At 44.3% G+C, this 16,563-nt stretch overlaps 1 protein-coding gene across 14 annotated transcripts in view; it reads left to right on the top strand.

Annotated features, from left to right (window-relative positions):
* LOC103788187 (uncharacterized) overlaps positions 1-16,563 on the top strand; it is a 245,189-nt gene that overhangs the window by 122,586 nt on the left and 106,040 nt on the right. Inside the window, exon 4 of one of the 14 annotated variants that reach the window (XM_078350505.1) lies at positions 12,054-16,558. The exons of the other annotated variants lie outside the window; for them this stretch is intronic. Coding sequence (XP_078206631.1) covers positions 12,054-12,079 — 26 coding nt within the window. The 3' untranslated portion in view covers positions 12,080-16,558. Of the gene's footprint in view, positions 1-12,053; positions 16,559-16,563 lie in introns of those variants that run through there. 14 annotated transcript variants of the gene reach the window in all.

Raw genomic sequence — 16,563 nt, 5'->3', positions numbered from 1 at the left:
AGCAAAGCTTAGCAACTGGGTTGCCTAGCAAAAGATTTATCCATTGCAACCCAGGGACTGAGCTCCAACTTGTAGGGAAAAAAAAAAAAGCACCAAGGAGCAGTGGAGATCTGGGCTGTAGTCCTGGCTCCAAGACTTCTTGGCTCTGTGTCTTTGCCAGTTTCCTTGGGTGACTCTTTAAGCCTCAGTTTCCCCATCCATCAAGTGTGGGAGCTGAACCACATAACCTGACAGATTCATTTCTTATTTTATATTTTGAGTCTGTGAATTTCTAGCATATTAGAATAGTCATTTAATTTTTCCTTATGAAATCAACAGAAGGCAGGGTAAAGGTAGCTGACCATTTATTATGTCATTCTTCAGTGAATAGAGATGTCCTTGAGGGAAGGGAAGAGCTTGTCTCAGAGACTTCCAGTCACATCCTTCCCTCAAATCTGCATATGCCCTCCAGCCATGAGCAGTGGGGCTGTGATGTGGGACTAATGGTGAGGGAGAGGGTATCAATTTCTTAGCTGGTTTATGGAATCCAAGGTGGAAGGTGGAGTTGCCTCAGACACTCAATGTAGACTAATTTTGGGACAAATAGAAGGTGAGGACTAGAGGAAACTTAAGAGCTCAACTGCTCTTCCCTACCATTTAGTAAATGCTAAGATGTAGATCTCAAGGCCACACTAATCGGTAGACTAAACCAATTATGGTGTTCTTATAGGCTAGCTGTAACTTCCACCATATAACCTCCCCACTTATTAATCCTGATACCTCTACCAGAACTATTTAGATTTTCTTCTCCTGCTTATCACTCGATTTTTGCACTGCTTAGAGATAATCACAATCTCTCTGATCCTTCTCACACAAAACTACACTTTATACATAGGAGCAGTAAGTCAGTATTTTTATTGGAATCTGCTGTTTCCCATGATACTCTGAAATGTGGATCTTTTGCTTCAACTAACATCTTAGGAAAGCTTCAGTCAGTTCACCATTCCTGAGTAGATTGATTTCTTCATTTCGTGCACTAACTTGGGTCCAAGTGAACCTTTATTTATTTGCTTACTTATTTACATAAACCTACTTGAAAAGATATTTGAGGAAGTTCATAATAAAAAGCACAAGTATTTCTTTTTTATTTTACTTTAAGTTCTGGGATATATGTGCAGACGTTGCAGGATTATTACATAGGTTTACACATGTCATGGTGGTTTGCTGCCTCCATCCCCTAGTCACCTACATTAGATATTTCTCCCAATGTTATCCCTCCCCAATCTCCCCACCCCCTGCTATCCCTCCGCTAGCACCCCACCCCCCAACAGACCCCAGTGTGTGGTGTTCCCCTCTCGGTGTCCATGTGTTCTCATTGTTCAACACCCACTTATGAGTGAGAACATGAGGTTTGGCTTTCTGTTCTTGTGTCAGTTTGCTGAGAATGATGGTTTCCAGCTTCATCCATGTCCCTGCAAAGGACATTAACTCATCCTTTTTATGGCTGCATAGTATTCCATGGTGTATGTGTGTCACATTTTCTTTATCCAGTCTATCCTTGATGGGCATTTGGGTTGGTTCCACGTGTTTGCTTTTGTAAATAGTAAAAGCACTAGTATTTTTAAACCCAACTATAAAACAGGAGCACAAATGCAATTATACTAGTAGACTATTTCAAACATACCCAATTTTTTAATGATATTTTCTTTTTTTTGCTATGTAAGTTCACTGATGAATTTTCCATCTGAAACTTTATGCAAAGCAACTTAACTGATGCTATTTTTATAGCACTATTATAATAAAGGCTCTTATATGTACCAGTCTTACAGCAAACCTTGGTAAGTGTCAAAGGTGTACTATCAAATTGTATTTCTAAGATACAGATGTAGGGCCTCCAAGTCATGTAGTCCTCATGGGTATAAAGCTTCCTGGAAATCTAATATGAAGATACAGAGAGATTTGAAGCATCTTAACAGCTGGTTAGCACAAACTCTTATGTAGTCTTTTTTTTTTTTTCTTAGAGTTTTGATCTTGTCACCCAGGCTGGAGTGCAGTGGCACCACCTCAGCTCACTGCAACCTCCACCTCCTGGATTCAAGTGATTCTCCTGTCTCAAACTCTTGAGTAGCTAGGATTACAGGGTACCCACCACCATGCCTGGCTAATTTTTGTATTTTTAGTAGAGAAGGGGTTTCGCCATGCTGGCCAGACTGGTCTCCAAATATTGACTTCAGGTGATCTGCCTGTCTCAGCCTCCCAAAGTGCTGGGATTACAGGCGTGAGCCACCGCGCCTGGTCAGTCTTTTTAAATATTAGCTCTCTCAGCTGAACTAGGAAGTAGACAGCAGACACGTCTAGACAGAGGTTGCTGGCCTGCCCTAAAGTGCAGATGTGTTGTGCTGTGGCCTAAAGAAAGATACCCAGAAAGTTCCTCAGACCTGCTAGAGATTGTGAGACTTGTCAGGCTTCCTCCCTGAAGAACAAGGTCTCTGGACTTGGCTCTATGTCTGATGAAGCAATTACCTCATTTCCACCTCTTCCCCTGGCGCGCGCGCACACACACACACACGTCCTCATGGTCTTCACTATAGAATCACAGCCTATTAGAGCAATTTGCTGTTTAACCCATTTATTTAACAAGTGAGACACAAGCTCAGACAGAGGGGAGCTGCCATTTCTTTACAAGGGGACAGACCCAGCTCCAGTTTCTGCCCCCCGATCAAACAGGGTGTCACTGAAACACACTGGATCATGTCATGCTCCTGCTCAGGTACCTCCACTGATGTCCCATAACCCTCAAGGGAGTCCAAACACCCTCGTGGGGCATCACATCCTCCCCAGAATAGCCCTGTCTGGGTTTCCATTCCAATCTCCATGTTCCCCTTCTCGATTGCTGGTGGATGATCTCTTCATATGTCTCTTGCTCCCACATAAACAGACGAGACTCGTTCCCATCTCTGTCTAAAGATGGATTCTCCTGCCCATTCCCAGTTTCTGAGAGGCTGTTCCCAGTGAACTGGGGTGTCCAGAAACTAACCCAGCATCAGAAAATGGCTTCACATACCCTCCATGTATGCCTCTTCAGAGAGTCAAAAACACACTATGGCTTATTTTTACTTTTAATAATATTTTTGTGTGTAATTAGCAAGGAGTCTGAAAGCGTCAGCCCCCTCCTGTGCAGTAGGAATGGCAAAGATGCCCATTTTATAGGGGCGATGGAGGAGGTGAGGCCTAGTGCCGAGAAAGGGCATATGATTCATGTTTCAGCAAGCAGTGAGTCAGAAGAGGAGACGGTGACCCAGGCTTCCTATGCTGGAGCCTGAGTTCCATTCACGGGGCTGGGCTTCTTGCCTCTGTTATTTCCAAATGCTTGATATCGTTTTTAAAAAGTCAACAAACGCTCACCCCAACAGGCTGACTTTTGAGTAGGTTTTTTTTATTGTGATGAAAAAGGGCAAGAGACCTTGTCTTTTCTGACCTCTGAACAGAACCTAGAATGTTAACTACATAGTTGAAATAAAGAAGCTTCAGGCTTTCCAAGTTGTGACCTTCTCCTAAGGCAACTATATAAATAGAGGCAATTCTGAAAAGTAGGACTGTCAGAGAAGTTGGGCCAGGCCAAAAGTCCAGTTGAGGCTGGAAATGATACATCGTACAGCTGGGTTCTTACCTTCCTCTAGTGTCTGATACCTATTTCCAATATCCAGTGGCTGTTCTCCTGTTTAGGGCTGAGAAGAAGGGGTAGGATGTGGTAAGGGACTTCTGGTTGGGTCAGAACATGTTGAAATCCTGGAAAGTCTTGTTAGAAAGAAGAGGTAAGGTCATTCTGCAGTCCTTCCCCCAAGGAAGAGAAGAGGAGCAAATGGTAGCATGCCTCCAGAAAGAAAGTGAAAAGGGTGGGGCTGAGAGCCCCAGGGAACTAGGTATGAAAGATCCCTTAAATGCCCTTCAAGGTACTTTACCACGTTTGCTGAGCCCCTACTAATGTACCGTGTACTTGGATAGCGACCCTCAGTAAAGTGATCTTGTCATTTATCATCCAAACCCGAAAACTTCAAGATGAAGGAGGGATCCATTAAAAACTAATTGTACCAAGACAAAGTCATAAACTGGCATGGCAAATCAGTCACCTTAGCCATCAGGATTGAGATCAACAACGGAGTTCGTGTCCACAGAGAAATCTCTACGGCGTAAGAGGGATCTAACAAGCACAAAGATGGCATACCCCAAGGCTGACTGGGTGTACTGAGACCCAAGGAAGAGTTGAAGGAGAAAGAAATGGCATCTAGAGAAAGGAGTTAGCATCGAAGCTGGGTTTCAAGGGATGTGAAATATTTGAATGAGTGGCAAAGATAAGCCAAACAGAGGCCATCATATTCCGATGAGTTTTAAAAGAATTTTAAGAGGCCTCAGCCAAGGTTCAGGTGGCAAGAAAACAGGAGGTATCCATGGGGCACCGTGACCAGGCAGAGTCCATCTGATGTGGCTGCCTTAGAAAAAGTGGTAAGACCAAGGAGAGATGAGGCAGGAAGGGTGCTGATGCCAGGCTGGGCTTGATTCTAATTTCCTAGACAGCACCAGGAGCCAGCTTTCCTCCTCTCATCAACGTGGCTACACAAATCTCCATTCTCCTCACCCTGCACTTCTGTTGAGGCTGCTCAGACACAGATCTCATTGGCTGTGGCTACTCTTACCAGGCTGACTGTCTTCCGTCCAACAAGGAAGGGAGTCTCATTTGAGGAACTGCACAACCTCTTCTGGTTTCTGTACTGGACACTTTCTCTCTCTAGCCACCAGAGAAGTGGGTTGGAACAGTAGGGGGAAGTGTCTGTTTGGCAACCTCACAGGGCTCAAAAACTTGAAGAGGGTGGATTTTAGGGGTTATCCCCTTGAGAACGTTCACACGTTTGCATCTTTCTGGTGACACCATTTATATTCCTATTTTCCGGGAGTACACACAAGGCCAGAGGCACTTTGGACCTCAGGGCTTTCAGAGGAGTGAAAGACCAGAAGGTCAGGGAAAGACTTTCCCATTTGGCCTCACTGTTTTGTGATGTGTGTCAGGAAGGTGTTATTATGGTGAACAATTAAGAAGTAGGAAATTTAAAAGCAGAGAAATAAGTGACTCACCCAAGGTCACATAGCAAGTGACAGAGCTGCAAGCGACTGGAATGCAAATCCCCTGGAGCCAAGCCATGTATTCATACACCTACCTCAAAGCCTGCTCTCAGAAAGAGGTGGAAGAGGGAAAGGAAGAAGAAAGACAGAAGAAAAAGGAGGGGAGGAATAAGAGGGAGAGAAGCAGAGGAGGAGAGAGATGGCAGAGCCCTTCCCTGTAGGTGAAGGACCTGGAACCCTCTCCTTTCGCCTCTACTCACCCCCACTTCCTTAACTCGTCCTGGACCCAAGAAAATGGGTCCAAAGCTGTGCGGTAGGGAAGGGCTGCTGGGTAACTTCTTTACTGAGGCGCAAGCGTGGCCCTGCGGGGTTGCTGGGCCTTTCAAAGGCCACTTGTAAACTCTGATGCTGCGCAGGGACTGGCCCCGAGGGGCTGGGGCCCCGGCCAGGAGGAGAGGATGGGCCTGCCTTTGCTGCCTAGAAATCAAAGCGGCCAACCTCGGGCTTTTTCTTCGCCCTCACACTGAGGCACTTTCATTGGCGAGATGAAGGGAGGCAGAGCGGGCCTTACAGTCCTCGCTCTGCTTTTGGAGGTTAATGACCCAGTTAGCAGCTCTTGGCTGCGTTTCCGACATTTTGCAGACATCAAGCCCCGCGTCTCTGCCAAGTACATTCTGTTCCCTGGAGCTCATCCAGTGCATCTCAGATTACTATGTAATGCGACAAAGAGGGAGAGGTGGCTGGGAGGGGCATCGGGGAGCGGGGCGGGGAGGGGAGAGGGCGGGACGAGGAGAGGAGGATGCCACTCTAAATATAGCTGCCCTCCTGGAATGCATCTTTCAAGGTGCTTATTTACTGTACGAGTGATCTCAAAGTGAGGGTACGACTGGGCCCTGTCGTGCAGGAATACTGGGGCGCTGAGAGCGAAGCCCAGGACCAGGGCGAGGACAGAGAGTGGGGGCGGGGAGGAGACTGCGGGAGGCTCGTGGCTGGGAAGGGCGGGGAAGGAGGACCGCAAGGGGGCGGGGCTAAGAGGTGGTGGCCCCACCCCCAAGGGCGCCGCCCCGCTTTGCGGCTCCAGCCGGAGCTGCAGCCTGCGCGCTAATTATAGACGTGAATGGAGAGCGGCCGCTTTTGAATGATCGCGTTGCTCGAGCTGCCGTTGGAAGCTTAGAAGCAGGTGCTACCGTGCTAGATACAAAGCCATCTATTTAAAAGCCCTCTGTCACGCACGCACAGTCACTGACGAATCCTCTGGCTCTCTCCTACCACCAACCGATGGCGGATTCCGGAATTGGTTCAAAAGGCCTTGAGCCGGAAGACCCGGGACAGAGACGGAGGGCTTTTCCTACCTCTTTTGCCTGCATCCTTAGAAAACTCCCGTGCGTGAGAAGATCCCCAGGCCTTTACAAGCTGTTGTTCTACAAACGGAGAAACTGAGGCAGGGAGAGGCGCTGGGTGTGCACCAGAGCACGTGGTGCCTCAGTGCATAACTGAGGTAAAGTTCCGGGCTCCTAACAGCCTCTGCATTTGCCTTACCAGGTTGGAACCTGAAGCAAGTCTCACTTTAACGCCATTAATTTCCAGGCATGGATCTCTAGCAAATGAGCATCCTCCTCCTTTGCTGGTTCAGCACCCACTCCCTCCAATCCCCACCCCTCCCCGCCACACACACAAGGAAAACTTGCTAATGCTGACTGATTCTCATTGCTGGGTTTACTAGTTCAGGCCTGGAAACTGGGTAACCTCAACAACTATGACCATTTCAGTATGTGTGAGTCAACCTGATGTGTCTTCCGTCAGCATAATCCTGTCACGAGGAACTACAGAGGGGGCAAAACCTAGGCGTTTCTTCCCCATCAGCATCTTGCCTGCATCTAATGCTCATGACCAAGAGTTTTAATGCACTTGATGACCTAATCCAGTCCACACAAGCACAGTAAAAAGTCTTATGCCCATTTTATGGATTCCCTGTAGAAATGGAGTCTTGGAGGGAAGAATTGACTTGCTCACAGTCATCTGCTGATGAGTGGTCTACTTGGGAGCCAAAACCAAGTTCATCACCCTCGATGTGGGGCTATGTCCAGTATTCATGCTTTGGTCCCCAAGGAGGAGTAGAAATCCACTTCGTAATAGAGAGAGATAACTCTGCGGTCCCTCAGACACCTGGAGTGTTCTGAGTATCTCCACTGTGGCCATTGGCCTCTTCTCCGTGTGGGTCTGGGGCCACTCCCACGCTAATCCGCAGTATTAAACTGGACATGGAGAGCTGTTGTGTTCTCTAGAAACCGAAATCTCCAAGTCCAGTATCTACATCCAGCTTCCAATAACAAGGCCAATCTACTCACCAGGTGGACCTAGCTATGTCTCCTCACCTTTGCTGACTGATTTGGGCTTAACTCTGCCTGTGTCTCTCTTGGCTATTCCTGTTAATTCAAGATCTCCACCAGGGCAGATGGTTGAATAGGCAGCATCCAATAACATGCTGAAAAAAAGAAGGGAGAGAGAATAGGTGTGGATGATAGGATATTTTAGTTGGTTTTTATTTACCTCTTGGAAGCAAAGACTGTATCTTAGTCTTTGTAAGTTCTGCTTTTTCCCAACATATACAAGGTCCAGCCCAATGCACCAAGCATAGCAGACACCCAGAAGTGTTAAAGAATCATAAGACTTTTACATGGCTGTGGAAAATTGTATATACCTTAGTTTGTGATAGTCATGTTTCTCTGAGAGCATAGATAGGTAGTTTAGAGCGTGGACTTTGCACCTACGACCCCATGTTTTACATGAACTAGTTATACAATACTGACAAATTACTTAAGCTTTCTAGGTTTCAGTTTTCTCATCTATAAAATGGGCATAATTGTACCACAAAGAAGCAGTACTGAGCAGTAATGGCAGTGCTGAACCAGGAAAAAAGAAAAATGTTCATATGTGGATGATTGTTTCTACAATCGAGCTACTTAATTTGGAATCTGCATTCAGCTATGAGTCTGGCACTATGTCTAGATTCAGTGCTCAGTAGTTCTTCTCACACTGGCCTGTTCTAGGGATTAAGTTGGATAATATATATATATATATATATATCCTGTCTCTATCCTATGTCTCTGGGCTCACATACATAACAATAGTCATCATTACTGAGCACTGATTCAATAATATCGTATGTTAACTGTGCCTGCTTCCATTTGAGATGCAGAAGTAAATAATAGACATGCCCTTAGGTTGGAGATTAGTAGGTAAGGACCTAGGACAGATACACAAATAACTATGTAACAGCAGTCAGAGGATGATGAGTGCTCTGATTAGCATGATAAACCAATACCATGAGCATCAGGGAGGAACCAGCAGAGACCCTGAGGTGGTGAGAAGAGTTCAGGGTGGCTGCAGTGATGGTAAAGGATCATGAACAGACCCTGGAAGAAATTAGCAGCATTTGGACAAGTGAAGGTAGGGGTGAGGGAAGTTGCTGATGAAGGGATAAGCAAGAGCAAAGACCCAAAAGCAGGAAGAGAAAGGAAGGATTTAGAGAACAGCAAGCCTGCCAGCATTCAGAGAACATAGCACTGGCAGAGAATGAGCAGGGGCAGAATGAGAAAGCACACCGGGAGGTGAGCAAGGAGGCCAGATATCCCAGGGAGCCCGGGCGAGCTCAGGAGGGCTGGGTGACTCTGATGACATGGATGGCAGATGTGCCAGAGTCTCAGGATGATCATGAGTGGAGAACTATTGCTCTGGGGCCAGATTTGAGATAGCAGAAGCTAGGGCAGTTTCATAGCTCCTTTGTTGCACCTCTTAGATTTTGTAATTGTATATTTACTTGTGTTTCATCTTTTATGTTGGCCTATAAACTCCATGAGAGGTGGGAACAGGAGCCTTTCCTTTCTTACTTGCCCCAGGGCTTACCACAGTGACATCCATAGTAGGAGCTCGATAAAGACTTGATGAGCAAGTGAATGCTTCTTCAATCCCAAGGCCAAGAGGACCACTAAAGTGATCCACACGTGGTCAAAGGATTCTCCAAGACGGTTGTTCCTACCTCTAACTTCGATAGACAGGTAGCCTGAGGTGGTGTCAGAGAGTTTAAGATTCACTGAGCAGGAGTGCAGGACCTTCCTTCATGATCCCTCAGATATATGTACTGTAGTTTTAGAAAATGAAACCATAAAGATCTGGGGAGAAAAGAAAAAAAAAATGAAACCTTGAGTTGAAATAAAATCTGTCCTGTAACTCTCTCTTATTTTAATTACCCATCTTCTGGTTTTGTCTTCCCTCTCTAAAAAACAGAAAAGAAGGATGAAAGGGAAGAAGCAAAGAGAGAGAAGAAAAGAAACTTGCCCAAGAGAGCTATGAGTTTAGGCAACTGATTTTGTTGTCTTCTAGAGCCTTCTATGGCCTGGATTCATTCCCAGCTCAAGTTGGGAAACAGAAAAGAAATCCAGTTGGTTTCAGTTGTTAAGGGTTTGGGACAAACTGCTGATGGAAGCCGTGCCAACTGTCCATTCCCAGCCTTCTTTAAAACATCAGTGTCATTGCCTTTCTTCATTCCACTTGGAAAGGCAATTTGGTGCTGTTTCTTGAACAGGGGCACAGAATTCCAGGGGTGGAACAAACAGAACCTAGAGGTTACCTAATTCAATGCCTTCATGTTATAAAAGAGAAAACTGAGGAAAAAGAGAGAGGAAATGACTTGTTGATGGCTGCCCATCACATAAGTGGTAGAGAATGAGAGAAAGGGATGAAGACTTATAATTTTAACGTTAGTGCTCTTTCCATGCATGATGACATGATGACAACTTTTTATTTTTGAGATGAAGTTTCGCTCTTGTTGCCCAGGCTGGAGTGCAATGGCACCATCGCAGCTCACCACAACCTCCGCCTCCTGGGTGAAGCAATTCTCCTGCCTCACCCTCCCGAGTAGCTGGGATTACAGGCATGCACCACCATGCCTAGCTAATTTTGTATTTTCAGTAGAGACAAGATTTCACATGTTGGTGAGACTGGTCTCAAACTCCCAACCTCAGGTGATCCGCTCACCTCGGCCTTTCAAAATGCTAGGATTACAGACGTGAGCCTCCGTGCCCAGTGATACAACTTCTTTAAGAGAGAACTCATATTTCTCTGAAGAGAGGGTTGTTTTAGGGGAGTAGATCTGGATTTTAATCCCAGTTCTACTGTACATTAGCTGTATAAAATTGGGCAAGAACCCAGATCTTCTGCAATAACAATAGTCCTCATTATTTTGTGCCAGGCTTGGTACAGTTAGGAAACTGGCCCCAGGCTGTATAAATTGCAGTTAGTAGAGCCAGTTTGAACCTAAGTCTGCCTTATTCTCAATCCCATAATATCTTTATGGTAGCACATTGCTTCTGTATGCCTCAGCTTTCTCATCTGTGAAGTAGTTATTTTTAAGAAGAAATGAGATATAAAGTGCCTAGCACAGCACTTGACATACAGTAATGCTTCAAAAACATCAGCTACTATTATGCTGAAGAAAACCTTTTGAATGTATTAAGTGTTACACCTTAGATCTCACTATTTTGATTATATTATTCAAGAGTTTTGCCTATTATCAGTCATCATCCTCACGCTCATCAGTCTCCACCATCCCTGTCTCAGCTTTCCCCTGATGTGTCCTCTCACTGGGTTACATTCCAAACATGGAAGATGTAAACAGACAGGTAAGGCAGGATGGGCACTGAACCTGCTTGTTGGTGCTGGAATGCTGAGGCAGGCAGGTCAGGTCTGACAAAAGCAGCTACAGCCACTCACAGATCCAGCTGCAGGAGTTTGGTAGGTTGAGCTAATTTGGGTCCAGATTAGGGAGTTGGGGTGAGTAACGCCTAAGGTGGGCAGACCACAGCTTCTGGAAGGCCGGTTCATAGAAGGAGGGTTCAAGTTACCATTTCTGGCAAAATAAAGACAAGACTTTAGCTAGGAGGAAATAAAACTGGGGAAGTAGCTCACCAGAAAAAGAACGTAAAAACCAGGATTAAAGTAAAATCCACTTGGAAGGAATCGAGATTATAAAGGATGTAGGACCTCTAAACATGACAGATGAGTCTTCCCTCCTCTAACTATACAAAATAAAAAAATACCATGAAATAGTCTCAGTCATAAATTGCCGTGGATACATTTGCTTAGAGCAAAAGTACAAAAACATTCATGAGAATGATATTCACTAAAATCAAGAGAGTGGTTTCCTCTATAAAGGGTGGGAGGGAAGGAAGGAGGGAGGAAAAGGAAATGGAAGGTAGAATCTTTGTCTGTTACGTTTAATTTCTTTTAAGAAAAAAGAGATCTGAAGCAAATATGGCAAAATGTTAGCATCTGTGAATTCTGATGGTTAGTACATGGCATCTGTTATATCTTTTCTGTATGGTTACATATTTAATAATTTAAAATAAAAATAGAAAGTCATAGATTTAAAATCTAATGAATTTTATTAATACTAATATGTGGTCATTGTAGGAAATCTAGGGACTTTATGAATAATAGCACAGAAAGATAATGAGTTTTAGATGTTCTGATGTTGGCTAACTGACCTGATACTTTTCAGATACAACAATAGGCCTTACTCCAGGGAGATTTTACGTAGGATCTTTGTAGTAAGCTAGCATACTGACAGCCCATATATGTGTATTAAGAGAAGAATTTCTGGATTCTTCAAATCACACCATCTGACCAGTCATTCCAGAAATCCCCAACTGCTGCCCTCTAACCTGGTTACCCAGAAAGGCCCATTTGAAAATAAGAATCAGGATCTTGTACTCATATTAAAACAAGCCCTAAAAATGCTTTTGAACAATCAAAGCTAATGTTACAATGTCTACAAATTAAAATTTGTTGATGGAAAAGCAGGGATATAGAACTAAACAACACTATCAGCCACTGAATCTAATTGACCTTTGTAGAACACTCTGCCCAAAAATAACAGAATACTCATTCCTTTCCAGGGCACATGAAACATTCACCAAGATAAACCATATGCTGGAGCATAAAATTTAAAATTTACAGATGTCTCCCATGAAGCAGAATCCTTCAGACCCTCACTCAAAAACAAGTCTCATTTTACATTAAATTGAAGGACTATTTGGAGTCTCTGACCACCACATGACAGAAAAGAGAGCAGAATGTTGCAGGATAAGCAACACTCATCAATAACTGCTGGTTGCCAAGCCATCTGGGAGGAGGCCAAAGACCTATAAAATAAGATGGCTCATGCCTTTAATCCCAGCACTTTGGGAGGCTGAGGTGGATGGATCTCCTGAGGTCAGGAGTTCAAGACCAGCCTAGCCAACATAGTGAAACCCTGTCTCTAGTAAAAATACAACAACAACAACAAAAAATAGTTGGGTGTGGTGGTGGGTGCCTGTAATCCCAGCTTCGCAGGAGGTTGAGGCAGGAGAATCCCTTGAATTCAGGAGGCAGAGGTTGCAGTGAGCCCAGATTGTGTCACTGTACTCCCACCTGGGCAATGGAGTGAGACTACATCTAAAAAACAAAAAAAAAGAGCTAATAAAATATAAGTCCAGGGGCTGAGAACATAGCAGTCAGGGACTATGTTGTTCAGAAGCAAACAATAATGAGCCCAGAAAATGCCTGGGAGAAGTCTTGTACCAGTTCACTTGGTGGTTTAGTAGAAAGACCATCAAGTCAGCTGACAATGATCAGCTGACAATGATTTGGGCATGGCCCTGCTACTAACCCACGAGAGGCTGTGGACCAGTCCCTTTCATTTCCCCTTTCTGGGGACTAGCTTCCTCTTGGGCCAAATGGAGTCACTAGAATCTAGTGACTTGATCTCCAAGATGATTTTCACTTTTACCTTTCTGTGTCCATTTTTGTGTTCCTTCTAATTCCCCTGGGTCTTAAAGGAAAGGATGAATAATTCTTGGTAGTCTTTGGGTTAGAAGGTAGGGTGAGGTCTGAGACCTGCACAGGGCATATTCGCTTATATGGATTGGGATTGGCTTATTACCCCCCGCCCAAATCCTGGATATGCTCAGACATATCCCAAAAGGTTCTATAAGGACATATTTACAAACAGCTTCCAAACAGCAGCAAAATGGCAAAACAAGCCTTGCAAGAGAAATTCTGTATACCAGACAATTTAATTCTGAACAATGGACCACATGAGGGTGTATAAATAACTAATTATGCTGGACAACGTGAACAGCTTTTTTGGATGATTGCAAAATTGGGGAGGAAGGAAATGTGATGGGTATTTATATATTTGGGCTTCAGTCAAAGATTTCATATTCATTCTTAAGCAATTTGACTTACAAAATTAGCTCAGACTAGAACATGGTCAAACAACTTGAAACTGGAAGAAAGTCTCCTATCCCTGGGGGATGGTTTGTGCCAAGCCTCCAAGGGAATGGAATGGAGTACTGGGTATGTGCTCCTGTAGCCTCTGCAGGATGCTCAGTGAGAGCTACCTTAGTCTTCACAATGACCTGCAGAAAAGGAGTAGGGTCTGTTTCGGAGTATTTGTAATAACTGTTCCAATACGAATCCAGTTTATCTTGTTATCACACAAGCACACACTCCTGAACACACAGGACCACATCTTTCCTAGGTTCCTACTATTTCATCCGTACTATGCCAAGCCTTGAAGATACAGAGACTGGATTTCTAGAAGATGCATGGGAACACTTGGCTCACCTCTACATCCAGTGCCTGCTACTACTTCTGGTGCTTGCATACTAGATAGACAGAAATACTTGTTGAACCAATATGTTGTTGAATGAAATAACTAACAGACTATCATAAAAACAGAATCCTTGGCCTAAACCAAGGACATAAACCAACACAGTTCCCTTTAGTACAGAGGAGGTACCAATGTATGCCATCACCAAGGTACCAAGGGCTCTGTGATCACAGAGGGGATAAAACAGTTAATTCTGACTTGGGGATTGCAAAGCCCTTTCCTTCTTGCTGCAGGGCCTTTACACAGCTATTTCCCCATCTTCCCTTCTGCCTAAATCCTATTCATCTTTATATAGCTTCCAGAGAAACCTTCCCCTACTCCATAGATGTAAATTAGTATTCCCCCGCTCCTTGTTCTTGCATCATTCTATCTCATGACATTACGTTCCTTCTCTTCAAAATACATAGCACAACTTACTATCCGTATCTATTTATGTGTCTATTTGTTTGGAATCTACTCCTATGGTAGACCATGAGCAACAATGTCTGTCTTATTCATGGCTATCTCTCCAGCACCTACATCGGTGCCTGATGCCTAGGAATGCATAGTAAATATTTTTAAGTTGTTTGTTGAATAAATGCATATTATTTACAAAGGAAGTAGAATTTGAGCAGGACCTTGAAAAGAATTTTGACAAAGATATGCAAGAAGAGAATTCAAGGAGGATGGAACGACCTAACCAGAAACAAAGAAGAGGAAAATTACACAGAGGAATGACTAAAATGGCCATGCGAATATCAGTGATTGCCGGAAGTGACAGGCTAAGAAGCAGCAGTGCGAATCACCCTGATTTTTGCAGTAAATAAAAAAAACTACCAGAGCTGAGCCTTAGGCAAGTGGATCAAGAAGTCCCATGAATAATCGATGATTGGAAAGAGAGACTGGAGAGAAGGATATTACCAGGAGGCTGCTAAAGTGATCTGTCCAAAAACCGATGGGGAATCAGACAGGGCAGCTGTGGTAGGAATCGAAAGATCCAAGACTGCAGGATGATTGAAGAGAATGTGTGCAGGAGAAAAGAGCAGGAGAATTCAGCAATAATCCTCAAGGTTCTACCCAGGAGGGTGGGTAAAGCAGGTAGAGCTATGAGCAGAGATTGCAAACACAGCAAAAGTCAGAAGACTTTGGATGGAAGTCACAGAGCTTTACATAGACATCTGTGGTTTGAGGTGTTGAAGAGCTACCGGGTACTATCTGGTAGAAAAAAAGAGAGATCAGAACTTAGATGTGGGTTTAAGTGACCCCTGTCTAGAGTGGGCAGCTGGAGATGGTGAGGCAACTCAGAGTCCCAAGAATGCCCTGGGACCCATCTCCTTTACTTCTTCTGTACAGTAACTCAGCTTGAGCCTCAAATTGTGGTCCCTGAAGAAGGTTCCTAGAATCCTCCAGGCTGCTAGGATCTATACTGGCTCTCTTTGCTGGACATTTGGTGGCAGAAGCATGTTCCATATATCATTGAGTTGTCACAGATATAGGTGTTGCTCCTGCATACTGGAAAATCACCTCCTACTTTGAAGATCTTGATTCTGTCTCCCGCTGTGTCCTTCTAACCAGCACACGAAGCCTAGGTTCCCTTTCTCTTGACTCTCTCCTACTCCACACTGCAAGTAATTCAAATTGGAGTTCTCGCTGGCCATGTTGAAGTTTGTGTCCCCATTAAGGAAATAATTAACCTGGGGAAACTATCCCACATAAAGCTAGAAAGAATTTATGCTAAAAGTAGAAACTTTAGCCTTGGCTGATAGAAAAGTTATACCCCCGAATGTTTCTGCACTTAAATAATGAGGAAGTCCAGCCAAGTACCAGACTGTGTGAAGGAATTTCCCCAGGTGAGAAGTACCACGGGATTAGTAGACCGTGCAATTGATGAAGAGAACATTGTTTTTCGCCAGTCATTCAGGGTCTGTAATGGGAAGGCACGAGGCCAGTGTGAGGTAGAAATACTCAACTCTCAAAGAGTTTTTCCTTGAAAGAGAAAAACAAAGGCAGGATGAGAACTCAGCCAGCTGCTTCCTTCAGGAGACCTGCTGCAGCAGCACTGGTCCCTCACAAATATGCCAAGAATGACGCTTTTAAATTACTACCAACAAGAACACAGGGTCAGAAGTTCCTAGAATTACTTCCCATTTGGATCAAAGGAGCACAGAGGTACAGCAAGGTCAGATATCAGATATCAGATGTTGAACCCTGACCCATACTCCAATCCCTTTGGAGAACATAGCTACTCCTGGAGGTGGAATCAGATCCTGCCTTAATGGATAAAAATTGAGACAAGTCTTTTGTTCTCTTTAGTTAATGCCCCAAAGGGTTGATTGAGCTTACGCCTTTCCATAGGAGCAAAGATATCACTGTAAGGCACACAGTCCTAGCTCAGGACCACAACACTCTTCTCAGCATCTGAAGGATACCCATTATGTTCATCTCAATTTCAGAGTTATTTACTTTGCCTTTTATGTCAACATTCTTTTCTCTACCATGATAGTTAGCAAAATTGGATGAGAAAAGGCGCAAGTTCAAAATCTGATCTGCCACTTGCAGGCTTTCTTGGTTTCAATAGTCAGACCCAGGGACGATCCTTGCCTGAGCGATCTCAGGTTGTAGAGATCCTATGAGGAGTAGAGAATACGTATATGTGGGAAAGGGCTTTGTGACTAACTATTCAGCCCTCCCCATGTAAGCAGTTATAATCATTCAATGACTAAACCTAGCAGATGGATTTTCTTCAACCTCAATTGTTGCTTCATTTTCCCTTA

This window comes from Callithrix jacchus, chromosome 15 (genome assembly GCF_049354715.1).
Source record: "Callithrix jacchus isolate 240 chromosome 15, calJac240_pri, whole genome shotgun sequence".
Classification (NCBI taxonomy): Eukaryota; Metazoa; Chordata; class Mammalia; order Primates; family Cebidae; genus Callithrix; species Callithrix jacchus.
This window is presented reverse-complemented; position numbering and strand designations above follow the sequence as displayed.